The sequence below is a fragment of the Myripristis murdjan genome, chromosome 21 (assembly GCF_902150065.1).
Source record: "Myripristis murdjan chromosome 21, fMyrMur1.1, whole genome shotgun sequence".
In the NCBI taxonomy this organism is placed as follows: domain Eukaryota; kingdom Metazoa; phylum Chordata; class Actinopteri; order Holocentriformes; family Holocentridae; genus Myripristis; species Myripristis murdjan.
Window position 1 is genome coordinate 24536916 of NC_044000.1, and position 25319 is coordinate 24562234.

Here is a 25319-nt window from a genome sequence, read left to right on the forward strand (position 1 = left end):
CTAAACCATGTGGAGTGGGTGGTGGGAGGAAAAAAAAAAAAAAAAAAAACAACAAACGACAACAATCACTCCTACATAAGAACAACAAAGGAGATTTATGTTGCGAGGCCGCTGCATCGATTAGTGACAAGCAGCCCCAATGAGGCGTAAACGCCGCCTCGCTGATACATGGCTCACTCGGCGTGTCCTTTTGGACAGCTCAAATGTCACCGTCTCTCCGAGTGCTGAGCTCCGCACGGTGAACTTGTCACCACCAAATAATCACCCTCCGGCCGTCTGTCCACTCGAGCTGAATGGAGAAATGACAGATTTGATGTAGAGGGGCGTCGTGTTAGACACTTTGATGAGCGATCTCTGCGTGTCCTACCAAGAATCAATAACCAAACTCCTTGTCCTGATTATGAATTATGCTTTTTTTTTTTTTTTTTTCTTAAGCAAATACAAACACTTCAGATGTTGAGGATCTGCATAAGCGCTGACACACTGTGAGATGAGTGCCGTGTTGTTAAGCGTCTGCCTCGTCTTTGTCTGCCTCAGCAGCACACTGGCTATCTGGGAACACACAGGCGCCTGACAGGGAGGGAACAGGACCTTCGGCAGATCAGAGGAGTAGCTTGCACCTACAAAGGGTTGGTCCTATTCCACGGTCTGCTAATCAGGTGTTTTAAAGTGGGCCTCAGTGTGCTGCCATGCCAAGATAATTTCACGGACCATACTGCCAGCTGTGTGTATTCAGCAGTACTTAAGTTTCCACCTCAAAAAAAAGGAAAACAGTCAACAGAAATTTAGCTGACAAAACTGCGTTAACACTTCCTATTCTTTGGGTGCCTGGCACTTTATAGCTGTGCCGCAGCAAACGCCGTCCTCAAAGTGAATTTCCCGTTTTATTTGAGTTGTGAAAACAGTCGAGTGCTTTCCACAGCAGTGACCGGGGACATTATGTAACTACCCACTCCAACACACGGCGCATCCATACATGCAATCAATCAGATTGGCTGGGAATCGGCAGCAGAAGATTAAGTCATAGGGGATTGTTCCTCTAAAGGTGCACAGCTTATTCCAGACCGCAAATCATCTCATTGATCCAGCAGTCAAGTTTTAGAGGAGCAGCACATTACCTCTTGGCAGAATTAAACAATGTATAGACTCAGACAGAGATAATCCCTCTACATCATCACTTATGACCCACTAGAGGTGTGTGTAGGCAGTGGGTGTGTAGCTCCCAGCCAATCACAGCGCAGTGCAGTGCCAGACGCGGACTTCGGAAAAGGAAAAATAGCGAGACGAAAGGCCAAGCGGACGCAGCTTTTTACACCATGAGAGCGAATGTGAGGTTGGCCTTCACCCGCTGGCGAGCGCTGAAGAGGAGGATGAGGATGAAGAACAACGCCTGTTTTCTGTTGAACAGATACGTGCCGGCATTTGGCCATTTCAGGAACAAAATCATACATCATGGTATCTTTCACTGAACAGCCTCAGTGCTGATACTTGGAAGACACTGTTAGGATGACTATTGGACATTTACACACAAGACATTTTTTTTTAATAAACTGTCATTAGTAATAAGAATATGATAACCAAGAAAGCGGAGGGAAATAACAGAACAGTTTCACCAGTCTAATGAGTTCAGAAAATTGCATCCCTTTCCTGAAATGCAAATAAAACCAGCAAAAGAGCCCAACATAACAATATTTGTTACTGGAACTGTTCACTTGTGGTGTAACGAAGGATTTAATAAAAACTACAACATCAATAATATAACTATATCCAAAATCTCAGATGATATCTAGTCTAATATCATGATATCTACAAGCCATTTATTTAATTATAACACAGGGAGTACAATATAGTATCAGGACAAAGGAACACGTTTCAAAACAGGTCAGCATAAGTCATTTCACTGCATTAAACATGCAGCAAGTTACATTAGTGGGGAGGTATTCGCCATTTGACTGAAGAGAAAACAAGAAAATTATCGCTGCATAAGCGTTCCATTAAGCGAATCCTCCATCCAAACGCAAACAGAATCATGTTACAACACAGCTGGAGTACCAACAGAGAGCTTGTTGAAACGAGTATCTCAAGACAGTGCTCACCTTCATTTGCTGCTATTTGGTTCAATCGGGGGGAAAAAAAAAAAAAAAAGAAAAAAAAGAAACGCAGCTCAAAACAAACTGTGCGCAGCTTCCCAGTTTTAACACAGCACGGAGTCTGGAGTTTTAATTGGGGAGTCTTCAAAGCCAGAGCTAAGCTTGTTGTGTTTGTCTTTGGTAAACGAGGCGAAGCTGGCTAATAGACTGTGATCCACACCAGCCTGGCACAACACACTGCACTGGGGCAAGGCTTTATAAATAGAGAGGATGGACAAGCAACCGCATGCCCTTCTCTCCAATTCAGGCCTGTTCAAACACCACTTCACACCTCCACTGGCCACCGGAGGAACGATGAGAGGGAGAGTCAAAGAGGGGAGGTCGGGGAGATCTTTAATCTCTATAATTATATAACCTACTTACACACGACGGTTCCCGAGTTCATCAGCTTTTGCAGGTTTCATTATAAGCAGACTCTTTCCCCGATCACGTCTCCCTCCGCAACAAACAGAATGAATCTAACTGAGAGTGTAGGAGTTTAGGTCAAAGTTGTATTGAGGAACCCGCTCATGTTAGGGCTTTCATGGTGAAGGAGTTTCCCCTGCGGTGATCTGGAGTGGCTCAACAGCGTGGTGCGCGGTCATATGTGGTACTGGCACTTTTTTTTTTCCCCCCACAAAATACTTCACTTATTGTGTTTTAGTGCAACATAAACACACTTTGTTGTTAGGTTATTATTAGGTTAGCTATGCGGCCATTTCGGTGGGAGTCTGGTAGCTCCGGCTCGGTTAATGTTCCGGAAAATCACAGTAGGGTCAGCTCTGGCTTCAGACAGGAGAGAGAGAGAGAGAGAGAAAGTGAGAGATAGAGAGATAGAGAGAGAGAGAGACTGCAGCAGTAGGAGTGAGCTAGAGAGTGAATGAAGAGAGGGACTGGTGGTATTGAGAACAAAGCAGTGAATCAGAGAAATAAGACGTTATTTTCAGATTTTTTTTTTTTCCATGGTGGTTACATCCTTGAACGGAAAAAAAAAAAAAAAAAAAACACGCCTACGCTTCCATCCTACCCTGCAGTAAGGTGCTGCATTCAGTGTGAATGTAGTTACCTTACTGATGTAAGGGAAGCTGCTATAACACACACATGGAATCTCTCTCTCTCTCTTAATCACTCCGCACAGATCCCACACACACAGCGGACTCTCCACTGCATGTTCACCAGCAACACAGCACCTAAGCCATCCAAAAAGCCAAGGGAAACCCCAAAAAATGAGAGGTGGCTTGTCAACAGCCGCATTGCAATATTGGAGGATATTGGAGTCAAAACAGCCTTTGCGATGATGTCTTGGTGCGATTCAGTGTTTATTGTCAGACTGAAGGGACGGAAAAAGGCGTGCCTGAGCTCCTGGAACAGCATCGGAGACCCACTGCTGAGTCTCTCTGCAGCTGAAGAACAGTAGTCTTTTGGGCCTTTCACACTGAGGTCAGAGCCAGAGCTGGTGCCAGACTGCAGGCCCGCTCCACAGCGAGAAAACACTGGTGCTCCGCTGAGGAAAGCGGCTCCACAACTGATTTTGCTGCATGCATTAATTTGCTGGAGTAGAACCAAGGAATCAGTGACATAAGGGGCCACAAGGAGGAGTGATGTCAACACTAGCCCTGCGTTCCAATACTCATACTACCATACTATTTAGTAGGGGAAAAAAAGATTTAGTGTGTCCCAATACATAGTATGTCAGATGCAGTATGCCAAGAGTACCAGGATGTTCTACTATATCCGGTCAGATTTCGCAGTATGGATTTCAGCATGCTGCTCTGGCCATTCTGACCCACAATCCTTTGTGCAGCGGACGTTACGTTGCACTACGTGTACAGGCCACGCCCACATACGGACGACAACAAAACACACATATCGCACAAAACTCACTCAGTGACAGCAGAAGCGACAGGAAGACAGAAGATAATAAATATGACAGAGGACAGCGCAGTACGAAACAGCACCGGCATTTTGACAACAACATTCAAATTTGCCGCTACGGACGGCGGCGGAAGTGAGCAAGAGGGCCGGACTTCAGGGACGATGTATGTAGTGTGTCCCAATAGTATGCATATGCATGCATATTTCATACTAAACTACATACTTTGTAAGGGCAGCTGCAGTACATACTAAAAGTAAAAAGTATAAGTATGCGATTTGGAACGCAGGGTCGCTGAACTACCATTTAAAAAAAAAAAAAAAAAAAAAAAAAAACAGGCAAGTGGCAGCAGTAACAACAAAGATAGATTATCACAAGAAAAAGTCAAGTAAAAGTGAACTAACACTTGATTTGCAATATGGTGCAGCAGAGGAATCAAGGACAAGTTGGAAAGTTCACCAAGGAAATCCAGTGAAGATATAACGAACAATGAAGAAATCAGAGGTGAGCTGGAGAAAGCAGGTATTATTCAAACTGCTGCTCTTAGCCAAAATACAGGCGCTGCAATACATGACAAAGGACACCAAAAATCCACAATCTCGACACTGTCATTCGCTCGGCTTTCAGGCAGGTGGAAACACACTCTGATTCTTACAAGGGTTGAGCTGAGGAGAAGCACCGGCAGTGGAAAAGGGGCATCTGAGCCGGGGCCGGAGATGCGGGGAGATGGTGCTTCTTTGTTTGTGTGAAAATGCACCGCGGATCCACTAATAAGGCTCATCTGAGGCGAAACGAGCAAACCTCGACACAGACATCGGCTCCAGCTCCCCTGCTGGGTTTCGGAGTCTGAAAGGAAAAGTTGCTCAGGATCGCCTCGGAGCTGTGAACAACAAAGTTCCTCGGCACACGTCACCATTTCACACCATCTGCGACTGATTTTCGAAAAATTCCAAACAAATGAGAGCGGCGCATTGCCTGAGAGCCATTGGAGCGACTGATCTGCGGTAGACATTAAGCATCACGGTGCATCGCGGTAATCACACACCGACGAGTTGACATCTTTGTTTTTATGGTGAATGACAGCTTAAGATGATAAATAAGTTATGCCAGACATGCACCCACATATTTTGTGTGTGTGTGTGTGTGTGTGATAGACAGAGAGAGAGAGGGAGAGCGAGAGTGAGTCACTCATTAAAGGGTCGGTCTGGAGGCTTGGAAACACTGAGCCCCACCGTCACAGTAACGAGGAAAAAGTAGGAGTGGGAGTGAGTGTTGGGACACGAGTCCTGAGGGACGATGAGGGAGTATGCATGATGGAAGATAGGGATGAGTGTGCCTTGGTTCAAGTCTATGAACCTGCAATAACCCCGACAGCCCCTGGTGCGCAGCAGATCCGACAGGAACGAGACGGCTTAAGCTCTGTGGTCAAATTCATAACTGAAACATGGGAAAGGAAAGTTAAGTGGGAAATGGAAGGAGCCAAAGGGCCTCAAAGGTTGCCACCGCTCACAGGCGCAACTGCAAGAAAGCTGCACGGGCAATCAGCGGCTGCAATCACACCACAGATCGTGAGGTTCACTTCCGCATTGCTGCTCATATCTGAATTTTTTGATGACTGCTCGTATCAGCTCTGGGATGTAACTCATATCCAGTAACAATATGAACCGACAGTAATCTTGGAAAAAAAAATCAAAAACATGCACAGACTACCAAAAACCAAAAGACATCACATCTGTTTTTGTGCACACGCGTCTCCCGCTTGCACTGATGTACTCCACTTGCAGCACGTGCCTGAGACTTCACTGACTTGAGCTTACTTGCTGTCATAGCAACGCTGAAAAAAAACTGCTATTTGAGCGTTAAAACAAAAGTCATACTTAGGTCACATACCTCTGGATCTGATTTTGTAGCACATACACCGCACTGCATTTTATCAGTTTTATTAGCTGTATTTTATCTGTTTTATTGGTTGTATTTTTTTTTTTTTTTATCAGATTTATTGACTTGCACCAGCACTTTTATTCAGTTATTTAACTTTTTCAGTCACACACTGCATTATTGTGCTTGCGCTTACATATCTTACATTGTTTGTGTTTTCATGTTTCTCATTTCATTGTTTTTATGAAACTGGGATGAGAGCCGGCTATCTCATTTTGCACCGTGCAATGACAATAAAGTTAACTTGGACTTAAATACATTCATGGTCCAGATTGGGATCGCAAAAAAATGTGACTCTCAAGTGGTTTTTGCTGCTCACTCTCATTAGAAAACATAAGATCTGCATGATGGGAAAAGCCAGAACCGGGATACGACACTATTACGCCTGGGTGTGTATGTGCTGTATATGCAGCATGTGAGGTAGGAGGAAAAAAAAAAAAAAAGACACCTACCTTGCGGTCCTCTTTGAAAAGCTCTGCAGCCGTGGTGAAGTGGGGGACAGCGTTTTTACAGTGAGGACACCCTGGAAGAGGAGACGACACAGATGGGAAATTATTTGATTACGGCTCATCACAACACATTACGGCACGAGCTCGAGCTCCGTGCCCCAGACAGGATCTTCCAGCACAAGCACGCACACATTCACGGAGACAAACGCAATCACCACCATCCACAATTTACTCCCTCTATCTCAAACACACATGTGCGGAGACATAAAGCATGCGGCCCCATAACAATTGGCCTTTTCCTTACAGCATTACCCCACATTAGGGACGGCTCACTTGTATTTTATGGGAGGAAATAAATCTCTTTATTGCCGTCATAAACAAAGTCTAGGTGATTGGTAGCGCCACGCACACATCACCCCTTCAGACAGCGGGTTCACTTGTACTGGGTGCAGACAAGGACAAGCCGATCCCGCTGTATGCAAGCAAGCTGTCCGGATTCTCCGATGTAATTATGTGGTCATTCACAGGAGCCGTGTTTCTTTTTATTTTATTATTTTGGCATTTACAAAGGATTACTTGTCAACCAAACAGGGCGTTCTCTATTTTCTGTTGATGGACTTTGAGTTTCTGTAGGTGGCGCTTCATTCTTTGTCCTTAAGCCATGGTGGCTATTTCTGCTCATGCAAACTACCCGGCTCTTCTTCTGTTTATCCCAAACAAACTGCGCTTGCTGCTGCTGCTGCTGCTACAAATGTAGATTGTGAAAATGACAAGCCCACCCACTGTGCAGCGGTACAAGCTTTAAAGAACAGGCTACAGGCTGCATCCCTGTTGTGCTATATCAGTCTGCCATAAAGAGCAGCAAAAACGACATTTATTGATATGAAATGGTCACAGATTGTTGCTTTAATTTTTTAAAGCCGGGGGTTTGTTTTACAAGTCTGCAGCACCAGTTTCCCCACTGCCCTGCTGGTGCTGAGACTAATGGGAAGGTTGTAAAATATTAGATGGGATGTGGTGGGGTAACTGTAAACCTCAGTGGAGGTGCAGTGCAGATTAAGTACAGGACTTATCAGGACTGGGTAAGGAAAACCTGAGCTACCTGTTGACTCGAGCAACAGATTTTTCATTAACTGATTAGTTAGTAACATCAATGATCAAACGATCAATTAATCTATGAAAAAAATATACAATTTTGTTAATTTAGAACAATTAAGAACAAATGTGTTTTCTCTATCAAAGCCTTTTTTAAACACCGGAAATATGCATGGATCTTTAAGATATTTGAGATAAAAACATTAAAGAGCAGACAAAGTTAAACAATTTATCGAAGGCTCCGGTCCTAAAACACTTAGAGGTAAAGGTGCAATGTGCACAACTGTGCTAGAAAACCGACGTTCGCCCCCTTCTGTTCTCTCACATAGGTGGGAGCTGAGAAATATTACTAGAAATAAAATCCAATTACAGAAACACTGATATCAGCTATGTCATGGTGAAGATCTTAGGTCTGCATCTCTTTTAGTGCGCGCTCCTTATGTTCTTCATTTTCATAAAAAGAGTAGCTCTGTTCTCTATTTCTGCAAGTCATTAACAGTATCAGCACAATGATCACCTTCTGTGTGTTAGAGTTTTAAAGGCTACAATTACACTGATTGATGGCGCTTGCAGTTAAAATTAAGTATTTTTATTTTTGCATGAGCAAGCAGCAGCTGTAAATGCCTGGGAGCACACAAACACACACAAAAACACACAGATGGCACTGCTTTTACCTCAACTCAAGATCTGCAACCTCCCATTTAGCTCCCTTTTTAGACCTGCTGCACTAACCCAGCGTTCGCTATGGCTCAAAAAACTATTTCACGCTGAAGCACCCTTTCACTTGTGGCAATAAATGGCCACTGATTCCTTATAAATGTTCTGCCTTCTGAGCAAAAAAAAAAAAAAAAAGATACATAAAAAAAAACACAGAGGCGTTTGTTACATTTTTCTTCCATGTAACCAGCAGGTCATTTGTAATTGCGCAGGGATCATTTAAGTGCACATGAAAAACAGTCCAGGTACTGTACGACTGTGTGGTAATGTACGGGAATATTTCAGCTTTTACGTCGCTCTTTTCACATCCCTGTCCTCCAAACTGCTTAAAAGCAGCTAAAAGGCACGTCTGCTGCCGGTAATGAGACCAGCCACTCTCATTTTCCTCCGGTGCCGGGAGAAAGCTTGACTTCTCTCTCGCATACACTGAGAGAGGCGAGGAATGAGCAAAAGAGAGAGAGAGGCAGTTAGGCGGTGGGAAAGTGACAAACAGAGCAAAAGAGGCTACAGGTTTAAGTCAAGTAGCTGTTGCCACCTGCATTCTTCTCTTTTCTACAAAGCACGGCGTGTCGCTGTGAAAAATGTGCAGCTTGAATTGGAGAAATAAGCCGAGCAACACGAACGTAGTTTCCAGTGACACTAAATGCACCGATTCATTGCATTCCTAACGCAACAGGAATTAACACAGTTTCAGTCGAACAACTCGAGTAAGCTGAGCGAGTTAAGATTGGAGACCTGTAATGAGAGCGTACAGGAGGATGCTGGGTGGAGGTACAGCTTGGGGGGGGCACAGAGAGAACACGCACGCTGTGTTAGTTTAAATAGACCGTCTTATTGGAGCATTTCACGTGGACGTCTTGAGCAAGTGCAGGTCATGTTACGGTGACGTGACTCGAGTTAGGCTGCTTGAACAAGCTCACAGGCTCGCTGCATTTACACAGACGGCTGGGAATGGATATTTAGCAAGTTAGGCAGTCCATTAATTTAATATTTGCACAAAAGGACAATTAACTCGGCATTTCCTGAGGAGAGGAAACGGAGAGACAGAGGCGGTTAGAAACACAGAGAGAGAGAGAGAAGGTGGGATGGCGTTTAGTTTCAGTTCTGCAGATGTGACACTAAAATTTAATAACTCCCGCCCCCAAAAACCTTTTGCTGTACAAAAAAAAAAAAGAAAAAAAAAAAAAGTGGAAACTGGAATGTGTTTTGTCTGAAGCTTCTCCAGCCTCGTGTATTAGCAAACAGTTTCGTCTCAGCAAATCCTCTAATAGGCTCACGCTCCCCCGCAGATCAGACAACAACTGCAAGCGAGTTGGGGAGAGGTGGGAGGCGATGCGGTGCTGCTACTGGGGAGAAAGGGGGTTTGGTGTGTGTGTGTGTGTGTGTGTGTGGGTGGGTGTGTGTGGGTGTGGGTGGGGGGTGGCAGAAAGCAGCAGGTTGTTTTTGCCTGCCGTGCATCTGGAACATCTCTTTGTAGAAGGAAAAGCACCAAAGGGCCCGATGCAGCCTGAACTCTGACCGCTGTGGCCCGTCTGGCTTTGAAGCCTCCATCAGACACAAAGACCAAAGACAGACATGGAGGGGTGTGTGTGTGTGTGTGTGTGTGTGTGTGTGTGTATACATTAAGCAGCTACGCAATTCCATATTCCTTCTGTCTACAATTTGACCGATAACCCTGATACAGCGTGCTGTAATGGGTGGTTTTCTGTTGTTGTTTTTTTTTTATATACACCAATCTATTCTCAGTAATTTGAATCATTCCCCACTCTCCCCGCGGCTTAGGTGGGGTTTATATACTGATCTGGAGCTTGGCAGGCAACTGAGTTACGTATATGCACTGGCTTAAACCCAGGATATGATCACACCGTGTGCAACAGAGCTGTGCTGTAATAGCACATGATTGCAAGAATTTCACACGCATGGGCTATTTTGATCAAAACAGCCACCCGCCCGAATCTGACCAGGTTGTGAACGCGAAAGCTGTCTAGGGATCGGTGTTTCCTTTTCAGAAGCCAAACTCTCCCAAAAGGTGAAAGGACCGCAAAAGTCACCCCTGAGATCTGTGGAAACGATGACCTCCTACATATTTTTTTCATTACATTACAGGTGTTAAATGTTGTTGCAGGTGCCGTGTTTCTTACAGGGGGCGTAGAACATGACCAGAGCATGTTTCTTCTTCTTCAGCGCCTCTCTGAAGTCCTCTGAGCCAAGATGGCTGACACTGGAAGGCTTTTCCTCCCAGGACTGCTCTGGTGGAGGGGGCGCCTGTGGACTGGAAATATCAAAAATGATATTTATTATGTATACTGTATGACAAAAATACCATTCACTTTCAGTTTGAAGCTATACGAAATCTTTAATCATAGAGGTGTAAATCTTTGTCTTAACAATTTGATTCACAGTTCACTGGATGACAATTCAATTTGAGACCAGTTTTCTTTTATGGATGATTCAATTAAATTTGAGTTTGAAATCAACAATTTGATACGGAACTTATAGCGACACATTTTTATACATTAAATGACTATACAGCACAACACATGCAATAATTAGACTATCAACAGAATTCTTTCAAATTTGTTTATTTAAAAAAATATGACAAAAAAAACTTGCAAATCAAGTATTCTGTTCAATCACCACAATATTAGTTATTTTCTATAATCATGAATTATTTGATTCAAAGCATTTCATATCACATCAGGCTAAAATTAATTTAAAAAAAAAAGGGAAAAAGCAATCTGGCAACTTGTGCATGTGTATGCTACACAGTAGTGAGATGTTGGCGTCTGTCACTTTATGTCAACCTTATAAAAACTGACCTCTAGTAACCTCTGGTCCCTGCTTTTGCCTTTATGGAGCCTCTAATAGCCGTAGCCATACTGATGTAATCACAGGTCCATTACCTTTCACAATGACCCTTCCAAGGGTCAATCTATTATGCTGGGAGGTAGTTAAAAAATATCACCTTGGCAGCTGATTGATGCTGCACATCAGCGATTATGGTGCAGAGGGCAAGAGCAGGGTGAGAGGGGGCTGAAATTCAGGATTTATGAAGTCCAAGAGGGCGCTGTAGAATAAGTTTTAGCTCTGAAGCAGACGAATGTCCCCGAGATCAAGTTTGTTTGGGACTAAAACACACTAATCCTGTCCAGGTATGTTGGGCCGCAGGTACAGCGGGGATCGAGCGATGTGTTGAGCATGTGACTTACTTGTGCATGAACTCGATGATCTTGTCCTTGCTGCGGAGCTGGGGGAGGGTGTACTTCTCCTCCCCCTTCTCAAAATACTTAACGGTGGGGAAGCCGGAGATCTTGAAGCGCTCCCCCGCTGATTTGTGTATTGTGGCGTCGACTGCTGCTAACACACCTGGACTCTGATGGGAAAACGAGGATGTTAAGCCATCAGTCAGTCAGCACTGGATGCTGCATTAGAACACGTGAAAGTGTGGAAACGTGCACATCTGCTCACATTCCACTGTGCACATGGCATGCAACCTTGATGAATGCATACACTGTATAGAGTCTGTTTAGCCCTGTAGGGCCATTATTGTAGATCCCTTTAAATTACCCATTACATTATGCCACTTAATGCCAATTAAACCCTATTTCCACAAAGCATTGAGAATAATCCAAGTTCAAGCGTAGCAAAAAAAGGCCACAAAGCTTTTTGTGCATATAAATGGAGTGCTTTAGTAACACTAGCAGAGAAGCAAGGAAGAGAAAAATAAATGATTTGATGGGTCTTGTGAGCTCAGGGTGAAACAGGCTCCAGTACATCCATATTAGATAATGGCCAGGCTCTTCCCATTGACCTCCAGCGCTGGGCAGGGAGCCACAAGGAGCAGGTCCAAGCCTCAGGCTCAGGGGGGCGGGGGGGAAGGGCACTCGTGGATGAGATAATTGCTACAATCACAAGGCTGAGTTTTATAGGCCCTGCCCCTGGCTGGGGAGTGCTAGATTATCATAGAGGACAGAAAAGGGGAGGAGAGGTGAGGAACACACCCCACTAATCAGAAACACATAGGGAGCTGGGCTGCAGGACACGCTGACCAGCATGTCTCCCACATTAGCGAGGAACCTCGAGGTCAAGTGGTGGGATTATTATGCTATGGAGTTGAGGCGCCACATAGGTAAATGATGTGTGCATGGAAGTGTGTGAGAAAAGAAGAAGATGCTAAAATGCTGCAAAGATGAGCCTGCAAGGGTGCACACTCAAAACACACAGATCCACACATGCATATATGCAACACATGTACTCTACACAAACATCATGTAACTTACATCTGCGCCCTTATTGAGTATTTCAGCAGCTTCATCATACTCTGGCTTCATCTTCTTACAGTGGCCACACCCTGCAGGATTTGACATAAACACATACGCACAAACTGTGTGAGTCACCGAGAGCAAACGTGGCAGACGCAGGGCTCAGGCTCTCACTCATGCGGAACATACAAATGAGAAATAACAATATATTGCGGAGGAAATGACTTCCATAAAACCAACAGTGAGAGCCTTAATTGTGCAATTCGATCTTTGCAAAACATTACATACCTCTTTGCACATTACCGTCTCCGAGCTGACTCGGCTAATCGGGGTGTCAAAATAATGTGCTGCAATTTTTCTGGTTTTAAAGCTCCATTTAGGACGGAGGATGCTCAAAACAGTTAATGGGGGCCAGCACTTTAAAAGTCAGCCAGACTTGGCAACACGAAAGTCAGAGCAGTGTCTCACCCCGTTATGTTGTTGGTTTAACGCCGCCATACTATGAGGTCAAAACTATAAGCAAAACGACAAGATGACAGGCAAAATCTGTCATGTTTGTCCGGAAGGTTGAGTCATGTCTGATGGGTCAGTGTACGTTTCACCCCTGGGGATGGGTGTGTGTCTGACTAAGTGTGCAAGAGCGAGAAACACAGTGACATCTGAGAGAAGGATGTGAGGAGTGAGTGATGAGTAAGACTGAAAATACTAGAAAATGAAAGAAACACCCCTTTTACAACAAGCACGTGGGTTTAACTCTTTTTGTTTTGTTTTGGTTTGTGTTTACCCAGAATGATCTATGAAAAAAGTGACTATTTACATTAGCAGAATTCCCGGACTGCATATTGTGGGTTTATCCTGATACCGCAACACGTGGTCCTGCAGTCTAGAGCATCCATCTATATGCCACCGAGTAAGTGTGCACGACTGCCACAGATCTGAATGAAGGTACACTTAATCCAGACTTAATGAAACCTAAGACCTAATACCACTTTGGAGTCGTATGTAGAGCTAAGCGTGTCTCATCATTCATCAGGAGCTTGTATGCAGGAAAGAAGGAATTGCAGTTAAGATCACAGACAAGAAAACATTCCTGCACAATTTAAGTCTTTATCAGCTTATCTAATAGTGTAAATATTCATGATTTCGGCTGACCCTGATGTTTTAATATTTTGATTGCTAATTGGGCCCTTTAATTTGCATTATTTATGTAGAAAATGCATCCTCTTTATGCCATTCTTGGGTCATAGACTCCAGTAGCTGCTGCTGCAACTGCAAACATCTGCCTTTAACCAAGGGTGTCCCACTGTGTGTTAAAAAAAAACCCTCTAAACACTTGTAGTCCTCATGCCTATATATACACACTTAGGCCAGGTCCTCGAAATACGCAATTAAAGTGGCCACTTGGCAAAGTACAAGGACCACAAGTGTGGACGTCGGGACGCGTCTTCCACCTCCACGTTTAACGGTGTCACACGTTTCCAAAGCGACTGAAACACGGTGTTTTCTCCCATGCTCTGCCCCAGTTGTCTCTCATTACAGCAAATGTAAATCAGACTCTGATCCAAAATGTGCTGATTTATTGGTAATTTATCATATTACTGTACATATGCTGAAGTTACACCAGGGTTAGGAATGCCTATCTAAATCGTAGAGCACGTCTTGCGTCTTCACATCCGCACGTGTCGCAAATTAGCAGATGACTCATTTATATATCTGCCAATCACAGCTGATGCTCATAATTACCCAGAACTGTTGCAGGGTTGAGGGACTGACACGCCACTTAACGTATTTACACAGAGCTCCAGTCCTGCATGGTGGTGAGACTGTAGCTCAGTATAAAAGGGGTAAAAGGGAAAGAGGGAGTGAGAGAATGAAGGAGAGAGACTGAGGAAGAGAGCACAAGGGAAGGAGAAAAGGATCCTCGCTGGACAACTAAGCCCCTACGCTTATAGAAATTCAAAGAGGCTGAAATCCACGACGGCTCCAAACCGTCTATCAGTCAAATATGTTTCTGTTCTCTAATACATGAGTATGACAATGTTTGGTTTTGCTTATGGTCTGCATAGTGCTTCACTATCGAAAGGGAGTGCAGTCAGAGAGAGAGGAGTGTGTGTGTGTGTGTGTGTGTGTGTGTGTCCACAGTCGTGCTTGTCAACAGTGTTATAGCACCAGCTCCCACCATCATGAATAAATGCCGTGTTTGAGGTGCATTTAATATTGCGTGAGCATGGCAGCGAGCAGCTGGCAAACATTTTATTTTTGGATCCAAAATGGCTTTCAAACACATAACATAATATTTGTCCCACACAATGTACAAGATGTTTTGTCTTACATGTAATGAGTATGCTGTTTGATGAGGGATGAGCAGTGTATGTACATTTATTTTTTTTTACCCACACAGCACTGCTGTGCACAGTAGCGTGAAACAAACTTGGTGTCTTGCCAAAATGGTAAATTGCCCTTGTCATAATGGTTCAGAAATCCCCCTTTTCGATATACAATGCAGTGCTGGCATAGGCTATAAATCAAATGTGATGTGCCCCAGGAATGACAAAAAAAAAAATAAATAAAAAATCAGCCTTTCAGTTGAGTCACTGTAGTGTGTGATCATGCAGATTGTACTGAGGCTTAACAGGGAGACTAAAAGAACTTGGTCTGACCCTCCAAAGTGATGAGTTAGAGGGAAAACCAAGTGTCTGTCCTGCGCTCTACATCACCTCTGCTGGTGCCATCATCCTCACTCAGCATTCAGAACAACCAGTGCTTTTGGGGGATGGTGTGCGTCTGTGTGTGGGAGGATGGCAGTGTAGAGGGAGGTTACAGTAACACGGTGAAATATTGCTGATTCAGAGCTGGGGTGGGGGGGTGGGGGGAGAGAAGAGCATGGAGTCAAGAGAACGAGCAAATTCACCACACAGCGCTGTATTCGTGCTAAAACTGATGAACACTGAAGGGGGTAAAAGGCTGATGTATTCATTGTATTTTACAGCAAGCTGGAGAGAATAATGGTCAGATGTTGGCATATTGTAAGGTCATCCTCTCCCGGAACAGAACAGCAGTGAGATACGCCTGTGGCTACTTTGTAACTGGCCAGCTGGGAGCGGAGCGACTATTTACCTGAAAATCCGACTGAATTATCTCTCGACACTGCACTACACACACACAAACACACACACTTGAGCGTTAATATCCCAAGTGTGGTCATTTAAAGGATCATACCGGCCCTATTTTGACTACTTGTCAGCAGTCATGATTGTTTCTGTCCGTCACAAATGTCAGTTGCGCAAGTATGTACAGAAAATGCTTTGGTAGCTTAGGGTGCTTTCAGACCTGTCCCGTTTGGAGCAGTTGTTCCGAAACAGGGAGCGTTTCCCCCTAAAGATCGGTTCGTTTGGACATATGTGAACACAGCAATCGCACTCGGATGCGGGACAAAACAAGCGGGCCGAGATCGCCTAGAAGAGGTGGTCTCGGCTCGATTCCATTCGAGCCCTGGAGCGGTTCGTTTGCAGTGAGAACAGAATCGACACAGCAACCGACACAACTCACTCATAACTGTGGTTCAACCAGCGTCAGAGCCCATCTTCGTCGGCGATTCCTTGTCGCGGCCCGTCTTGTTCTCAGTAGATGCAGTATGATATTATTTTCCATGTGCAGTCTTGATTCCCGGTAGAACGGGATGTTTTCCTACGTTACAGAACACCGGTACGTTCAGTGGCAGTTTTAGGCATGGGCGAAGCGGGCATTTTTTCATGTCATGTGGGGGGCGGCTCAAGAGCAAAAAAAAAAGAAAAAAAAAATCATCAGCGCCGCTCACCTGTCAGATCCGGCAGACCTGACCAGGTGCCGCGGCCGGCCCGCCTGATGCCGACCGGTGCCGTGGCCGGTGGCTTTTTATTCAAACAAGATTTTGTCCATATAAAAAGTAGGTAGGAGTAGTAACACGAAAGGGCGCAAGGCAGTAATTTCGCCTCGGGCGGCAACATGGGCAGAACCGCCACTGGGTACATTAACCACAGAAACAGAGAAACAAACTAGCCACACACGCTGAAGATGCTCCATGGTTTTTGTTTTTTCCGGGGTAAGAACGGAAGAGGAAACTTCTTCTTTCGGGGTAATTTCTGACCAATGAGAGAACAGCTGGTTCGCGCATTGCATTTGTTTACAGCTTTGACCCGCTACAGACGGTTGCCCTGTGAACACAAACGCCCCAAACGAAAAACGAAACAACTGTATCGATTTAGCCCCTGAATCGGAACAAAGCAAACGGGCCACAGGTCTGAAAGCACCCTTAGAAGCCAAAGCTAACCCATTTAAAAAAAAAAAAAAAAAAAAAAAGGTGGAAAAACTGCTTTGTGCAGACAGAAGCAAAACTTACGTAACTGATATGGGCAGGTACGATCACGACTGCTAATGAGAAGTCAGAATAAAAACTGGCATGGTCAATTAAGGCTGTGTCTGCTTCTGGCCATCTTTGAAACAACATTGGAAGAGAGCAACTTTTACCTCAGACATGGACATAATCAGCATAATCAAGCTCACTGTGCAAAAACAAACCATTGAATTGGAGGCCTTGCTGCTGCGGGAGTCGCAAGCAAACAACCCTCCCGCTGAGCGCTGTGCAGCGGGCGATGAGAATGGCCGCACTGAGAGGTGGACAGAAATACAAGCTGATGGTGGTGGCTGTGAGACCATTAATCTCACTCTGACAGCAAGGCCATTAAGAAACTGCATCGAGGCAAGTGTGGGCATCTACAGCGTGTGTGTGTGTGTGTGTGTGTGTGTGTGTGTGTGTGTGTTGGAGAGAGAAAGACATGAGGTGTAATTGTGTGCAATAAATGTGTGTATCATCATGTCAAATGCGTGTATGATATGTGGGATGTGTGTACCGTTTGGACCAGCATTTAGAAAAATGCCCGAGTGCGTATATGTGTGTATGTGTGTGTGTGTGTGTGTGTGTGTGTGTGTTTGTATGTGAACTGAAAAGCTTTGGCACGTATTGTTTCAGCTGGCTGCCCTTGAGTTGAGTGTGTGGGTGACTAGCTGCTGTCCGCGGGCTGAGCTGAGTGCAGTACAAGCGTCGGTAAAGCCGGGGCACCATGCAGAGAGCGAGGGAAGAACAGTCCTGCCTGCTTCCTGCTCTAGTCAAACTGCAGTCCTCACAAACAGCCGTCTAAACATCAAGGATGGAAAAAACAGAAGGCTGAAAAAAAAAAATGAAAGAAAACAGTGGAGGCCCTAAGGAACTGCAACAACTTTTAGGAAGTTCGGCCTGTTGGTTTCCAAATATGTGAAAGGAGGATTGACAGCAAAATCATCTCTGTTACGTGTAGACACCTCTGATGCGCTTTAGAAATTACGTTATGTATGTTCAGCAATTATAGGAGATTAGGATTATCCTAAAGGTGAGAAAATGACAATTTGTGGCGACTCCAAGGCTGGATGGATTTTAATGACATGTTTCAAAACCTGCCAGATTTATTTGGGGGATTGGTAATATCAGTAGGAAATTATTATTTAACAGGAGGGATGGCCTATGGGAACACATCTCTGCTCCCACACCATCAACCAACACACACAAACCTATGAACATCGCCTAAAGGACACTGGAGAGGAGGGCTTCCGTGTGCCTTTTTTGCTCCTTGAACTGATTTTTAGGGGCATTTACTAAACACTGAATTATTAGCATGCAAGGGCACTTCAATGCAAATGAAGTGACTTCCTGTTTCCCCCTGTCAGCTGTTGTGCTCCTCTACACGAGAGAGAGTGAGAAAGACCCACATCCAACCAAAGCAGCTCCTGTATGGCTGCTTTATATTAAGGAAAATATTTATGAAGTGGGTCAAACTCTTGTGGAATAACCCTTTAGCAGGATTCATCACTCAGATAGGACAGTTCCCCCCTCTACTGCCCCACATTTTTGGCTCTTGCAGTGGAGCCTCTAGTCGAAGCTATTAGGCAAGACCCAGCAATAAGGGTGTAAGTAAAAGTGGTGCCAAACACAAAATCTACCTTTACGCGGATGATGTTTTACTGTATATGTCTGAGCCTGTGAGTTCCATTTCATGTCTTACTGACCTTATTACCTTGTTTGGGTCTTTCTCTGGTTACAAAATCAATTTCTCTGAATCCTCAGCTATGCCAGTGGGAGGGCTCTCCAAGAGAACTGACTCCTCAGCCTTATTCTATGTCAGGTTGTGTGTACCACTCCTATGTTTCATCAGATGTTTAAAGCGAATTTTAACCGTCTCCTAGACACTATAAAGAGGGACTTGTATAGATGGGCTCCACTTCACTTATCATTGCCTGGCAGTCTCATCATTCAAATGAATATCCTGTCCAGGATACTGCACTGTCTGCAGTATGATCACTGTGTTTCTTTCAAGCAAGGTGCAGAAGTTACTCAGTGGTTGGTCGAATGATTTTATTTGAAATAAAAAGGAAACCCAGACTGAAACTGTCAAAGCTGCAACTGTCTAGCTCAAAAGGGGGCTTAGATGTCACCTTAGATGTGAGACAGTATCAGCTGGTGTCTCGAATGAGGATCCTACATCTGTTTAGTTGGACCTGGAAATGTCACAGACATCCGACTCCCTGTTGGGCCTTTTGTCTGGTAAGGATCTGAAATCAGCTAGGAGTCTCTGCAATACCAATCCAATAATATGAAATACTGCAAAGGCATGGTTTGTCACACGGAAACTAGAGTGGAGGGAAACTTTAAACCTGAGGTAACCCTAGTTTTTTTTTGCCAGGTATGATAGATAGTGGGTAAGCACCTGGACATCTCAGGGGGTAAAGAGAAGGTGTGATCTATTTGAAGGTGCATCCTTACTGTTGTTTAAACAGCCTTAAGTAAGATACAATTTCCCCAGACACACATATCAATATATATATATTTCTAAATACCATCAGGTACAGGATTTCGTAGCTAGAAGTACCACTCTTAATATTAATGTCCACGGCATTAGTGGTGGAGTGGCTACGTCTCCCAGGCGCAGCTAAAAAATCCATAACTTGTTTCTACTGCGTTTCAAGTCAAATTGATGATACTTTACTTTACTTTACTTTAATTGTCAGACACAAGTCTGAAATTTGTCTTGCACCTTGGTAGCTCCATTTAACATGACACAAACATTTAACATGACATTATACAAACAGCATTATACAAAAAAAAAAAAAAAAAAAAAAAAAAAAAAAACACATAGTGACTGAAGAACATACATGCAGGATATTGTGCAGACATGGCAGAGTGAACTTTATAAACACTGATAAGGATGAATGGCATGTGATATGGGAGTGTGCAAAGAAGACACTGGTGTGTAACTGTGCTAGACTGTTGCAGTTTAATTTTTTTTCTTCTTTCCTCTTTTTCCACTTGTACATCCACATATTTACATGTGTATGTGGTGTTTATTAATGAGCATGTACGGTGCGGGTTGCTGGTCCATAAGGTTATGATGGCAATCATACATGTTTATACAGGAACAGATTAGAGAAAACCCTTATCTCCTTGATAAGAGATGACCATTGAGACATTATGTGCTTGATGTTCATCTCTCTTGTACTCAAGAAATGGAAATGTTTTTTTATTTTGTCCTCTGTTTTTTTTTTTTTTTTTTTTTAGTAAACATGCTTCCAAATGGCTTGAAAATATATTCTGCACTCTCTACCTGGAGCCTGATCCCATTTAGGGGAGGCTGGGCACCTGACCTACTGTTCAGTGGTTGGTCAGGTGCTTAGTACTTTCCCAATGGAATAGTGTGTGTGTATGTAAAAAAAAAAAAAAAAAATCCCACACCATTTGCAGATCTCCCCCAACAAAGGATATAAAATGAAACCCCAGCTGTCACCTTTATGTTTAAAATGTAAAATCTCAGTAAGGCCTTACACGTATTTTGTTTGGTCCAGTCCTAAAATTGAAGCATACTGGGTGAATGTTTTGCACAATATGAAAAAATTATTTGTTGTGGTTTTCCAAATCACAATGCAAATGTTTGTGGTAGCTCTAAAAGACTGTATAAACATCCTCACAGGAAGAATATCTTCATGTTCTGGATGAATGACGAACCTCCCACCAAAACAAACTGGCATAAAATAATCATAGACTGGTCGGTTCAACAAGATACATATCTTAATTTTTCCAACTCGACATTAGCTTCAGCCCTTGCAAGCCCATGTAACAGTAGTATTGTGACAGAAATGCCCCCTTTATTGTCTGTGCCTTTTCTTCCCCTTGCTTTGTTGAAAGCACCTATTTTCTGTACTGCAGATATATATCTTACTTTGCTGTCCAGTTTGTCACCACTTCTCATGCTGATTGAGTAAACCGATGTTGCACTGAGCTATGTTATTACTGCTGTGTGTTTTGAAAAAAAAAAAAATCTCCTTTTCTCTGTAAACAGGGGAAAACAAAATTCTTTGTCAGTATCTTTATACAGATCATGCCTTGGGTGTTAAGAAAATGTCACTTGATTCAAGAAAATTCTTGAAACAAACTAATTTGATATGTGAAATCCTCTCTAGTTTTTCTGATAGTTAAAAAAAGAAATTTAAAGACAGACTGAATCACTAAAAAGGGTTATTTTTCACAGTGTAGAGGCTGGGAGGAGCATAGCAGAGGGAGGAGGACAGACAGGAGGACAGAGGGTGGACAGGAAGAAAGAAAGAAAGGACGAGGTGGAGCACTAAGTGTTAGAACAGTAGCTGAAAGAAAAAATAAAAATAAAAACCCTGAGAGACCAAAAATTGATTGAGACAAGCATCAGATTGTGTTGTGTGGCTGTTGCATAAAGAGGGCCTTTCTAAATAGGATGAATCTATTTGCATGATTTTGCAGCTATGGGTTGCATTTATTACCATGCAAAATCTCCCTCGGAAAACTCCCTTGAAACTTCATGGGGCTGAAAGGAGGACTGGACCAAAGTAAAGCGATCTGGAACAAAAAAATCTAATCCACTGACACGTTTTGGCACATTTACAAAGTTCTACATGTAACAACAGCAATATGTTGCGTGAGCAACAATGACAAGCAGGCTTATGGAAAGCATATGGCTGCACGAAACTATTCTGTTGTGTCACACAAAGATCTAAAGTTACTGCAAACAGCTTGTCTCGGGTTTGTTTTTCATTCTCAGTTTCTTTGTTGGGCTACTTTCTCCGTCCGATTGTTAATGTTGAGCATGTGAGCGAAACGCTGAGGTTATTTGAATATCTAAATACCATTTCCACTCAAGGGAATACAGCAAGAATGTTTCACATAGCACAAAGGAAGCTCAAGTTACACACTGCTGCACATATTTTACAATGTAAACAGTTCCTTTCGGAAGAATATCTTTCTATTTTGGAGACTAGAGCTACAGTTGTTAATCCTTTCAATATCGACCCCACCCAGAACTGTCAAGGGGGTTTCACCGCTCTTGCTGAACTTGCATCATACAGTGAGTGCTCTGCAGCTTTGGACCATGCTGTCCACTGCTGTTTTACTCACAGGGGGCGTAGAACATGACCAGCGCTGCAGGGTGCTCCTCCAGGAAGCTGTCAAATGACTCGTCAGTCAGGTGGAAGACCGCTGAGTCTGTCTCGGACCACGGGACCTCAGGGGTTTTCGGCTGGGGGGGCTGGGGGCTGGTGAGGCACAGAGGGGGCAACTGAGGTAAGGGACATTTAAAAGGCAGACAAATTCCAGCTGGTGTGCAATCCATATAGTTCAAAATAAGACACAGCTGTAGCAGGGTTTCCACCAGTGTATTACAAGCCCAGCAGGGCTGCTGGGCCGAGCTTGGCCTCCCGCTGGGTCAGAGCATCACAAGAAAATGAATTTTAAGCATGGATGCAGGAACTACGGGTGCTGCAGAAGCTGACGAATCAGCGTATTTCCCAAAAAATACTGTCCAAGGATCCTTGAATGCACCACATCCTGAACTTTCCTAATGTCAAAACAGTTAAAGGTTGTTGTTTTTTTTCCCTAGGATGGCGACAGATTTTTTACCTGACTTACATCCTTTCCCTAATGCCAGTTATAACCAACTTACAGCAAATGCCAAGATTCCAACTGCGGTCAAGACAAGAGAAAGCAGAATGAGGAAACCCGCAAGTTACAGTTTTCATCAAAATTCCTGGCCACTGGCCACAACTGGACAGATCGTTTTACCAAAATCTAAAAAAGACTAATTACAAAGATATAACACCGCGCTTCTCATGCATGCGCGCGGGAACTACTTTTTGCCAGGGGGTGCTGCGTATGGTGGTGGTGGTGGTGGTGGTGGTGGGGGGGGGGGGGGGGGATGCCGACTGATGGTGCCGCCTGATGTGTCTCGGTGTGATTGCCCCTCTGCAGTTTTACATGTTTTTCGTTTTCCTTGCATTAGGTGCAGTAGATTAATACACGTTTTACTTTCTCCCCCTGTCCACACCCTAAGTGACTGCCACAATCAAGTCATTTTCAAAAGAAAATGACTTTGAAATGTGGTAAAATTAATTTGACATTTATTCCACCCCTCCTCAGCAGGGGGTGCTGCAGCACCCTCAGCACCACCCTTCCCGCGCCCTTGTTCTCATGTCCGCAAAAAACATCTTGGCTTCTTAAACTTCTCCTCAGATTTCAAGCACACTGAAATAAATGGCTTAATTAGTTACTGTTTCATTTATCAGGTTGTTATTGTTGTTTTCATTTAATTTTTTCCACTCTGGGACGACCTGGCTGATTCCGAGTTTATTATAAAAATGTTCCTCTAATTGTAATATAATGTATTACACTGCCACAGGGCAGAACAAGTTTTTCTAGAGGAAATCCTTTATAGTCCACACTCCACCTGACATAACACACACACACACACACACGCACAAACACACAAATACACATCTAAACTGGAACAGCCTCGCCTTGACGCCTTGATGCACAGTCCTGCAAGGCGACGACTGAGTGGATGTAAATATAAACAGGTGTATATATCTACACACATGCACTAAATATTTTATTTTTCAGAGAGACACAAACTGTGCGCACACACACACATCCCCCTTCCACAATCTTTTCTCATCACTGCACACACAATCCAGTGTGCTTCAGCCCCATGAGACCCGATATCTTTTTAAAATGTCAGAACTGTGCGACTGAGGTGCTTGGAAGTGCTGCATCTCTTTCAGACACACTGCTCTTATCCAGAATGTCATCTGTCCAATATACATCTCTGTGATAAAAGGTCCATTAATATCAGCGGCTGAAGTTATACTTATTCCATACCAGATGCCACCTCCAGTTGCTCCAAGGCAACATCAGGTGCAGCTCCTTCCCTGGCTAGCTACAAATTGCCAGAGCAGTTGTGCGCTCTTGTATAATGGCACTCCATTATCTGTGTAAAGCTGTGGAGGAATCAAATAACACCTGCTGTGCTATTTTTTTTTTCTTTGTTGCTGTTGTTTTTACCTCAACTTTCAATCTATCTCCACAGATATCTCTGTCTGCATGCTCAACAAGAAGTTTGACTCTTTTACCTCTGCTTCTATCTCCCCTTATAGCCTCGCAAATTGGACAGAGCTGGACTCTAGGGGGAGTGAATGCTAAGTCAGGAACAGTGCTGAGCAGATGTCAAATGATTCTATGGGGTTTAGAGCACCCGAGCCTGGGACTATTTATGAAATGGGCAGAGAGTGATTAAAGGGGAAGGGGCGGGGGCGGAGGGATTGTCACGCCTCTGCAGCTGCTGCTCTCCGGAGCCACTCCTGCCCGTTTGAGTTCCCGGCCTGAACGGACATTGTTACTTGAATACATCCCGGCTCGGTTTCCTGTGATAGCTGCGAAAGCCCTGATCCGTGCCCTGTCTGCAGCTCTTTGGACAGTTATGGTTTTCGTTCCAGGCCCTTAACGCAACGCGAGAGGGAGGCGGCGAAGAAAGGGAGGCACGAGGGGTGAAAGGAGAAGTAGGAGGATTGCAGCGGGGAGGTACGGGCAAGAGTGTGAGCCAAGGTGAGAAGGAAAAATGAGGCCAGGACAGAGTAGATGTAGACAGATGAGGCAGTGGCAGGGTGAGGAGAAGGCGAGGAAAGGAGTGAGGAAGACGACAGTAGAAGGTAAAGGTGATGTGAGATACCTGAGGTGAGAAGCAGAGGTAGATTACAGACTTCAGACTTAATGTAGGAGGTGGGGGGCAGAATGTAGTTGTGAAACTCGATTCTGCCTTTTCAAAACTTTAAAACTTTTCAATCTGGCCGGAAAAGTCCTGAAATCCAAATCTGTCTCATTTGCAGGGCAGTTTCAAATCACCTGGGGACCTACTTAGGTAAGGTCCTTATTAGGAACCTATTTCATCCTCGGGGTAACATTAACTTAGACAGCCTAACAAGGAAACGTCACATGACTAATGTATACTTCTACATTAAAAATTATGCTATGCAAGTGGCATTACGATACAACCAAAGTTTTCAGCTCCCCACATGGGACGGGGTTATGGGATAACATAGATTTTGAGGGAGCCACTTGACGTTTCCTTAAAATTTTGCCACATCAGGAGTGGAACTAGGATTTGTCCTCTGCCTCCTACTGTAATGAGATCGTTCTAAGTGGCCATATTTTCTAAAACGCTACCTTCCAAGGAATCCTCCTTGCAAATGAGAGACCCTATATTTTAACAAGTCTTGAGTGATTAAAATAAAAATGTATGAGTGTGTGTGAGAGTGTGTGTGTGTGTGTGCGTCTCGTCGCACTCACTTTTTCATCCAGTCAGCGATGTCCTTGGCCGTGGCTCCATAGTTTTCATAGTGGTGGAGGAACTTCCCCTTCCTGAGAGGAAAAAAAAAAAAAGAGCAAAAGAAAGTGATTTCTAAACCATCTGTCAACATCAGTCAGCATCAGGCTGCA

At 44.0% G+C, this 25319-nt stretch overlaps 1 protein-coding gene across 1 annotated transcript in view; it reads right to left on the reverse strand.

Annotated features, from left to right (window-relative positions):
* The window catches only part of pdia5 (protein disulfide isomerase family A, member 5), a 62594-nt gene that overhangs the window by 5810 nt on the left and 31465 nt on the right, over positions 1-25319 (reverse strand). The window contains exons 10-15 of the mRNA XM_030081134.1: positions 25170-25241; positions 21951-22087; positions 12482-12552; positions 11411-11574; positions 10343-10473; positions 6393-6463 (exon numbers count right to left, since the gene is read on the reverse strand). Coding sequence (XP_029936994.1) covers positions 6393-6463; positions 10343-10473; positions 11411-11574; positions 12482-12552; positions 21951-22087; positions 25170-25241 — 646 coding nt within the window. The remainder of the gene's footprint in view (positions 1-6392; positions 6464-10342; positions 10474-11410; positions 11575-12481; positions 12553-21950; positions 22088-25169; positions 25242-25319) is intronic.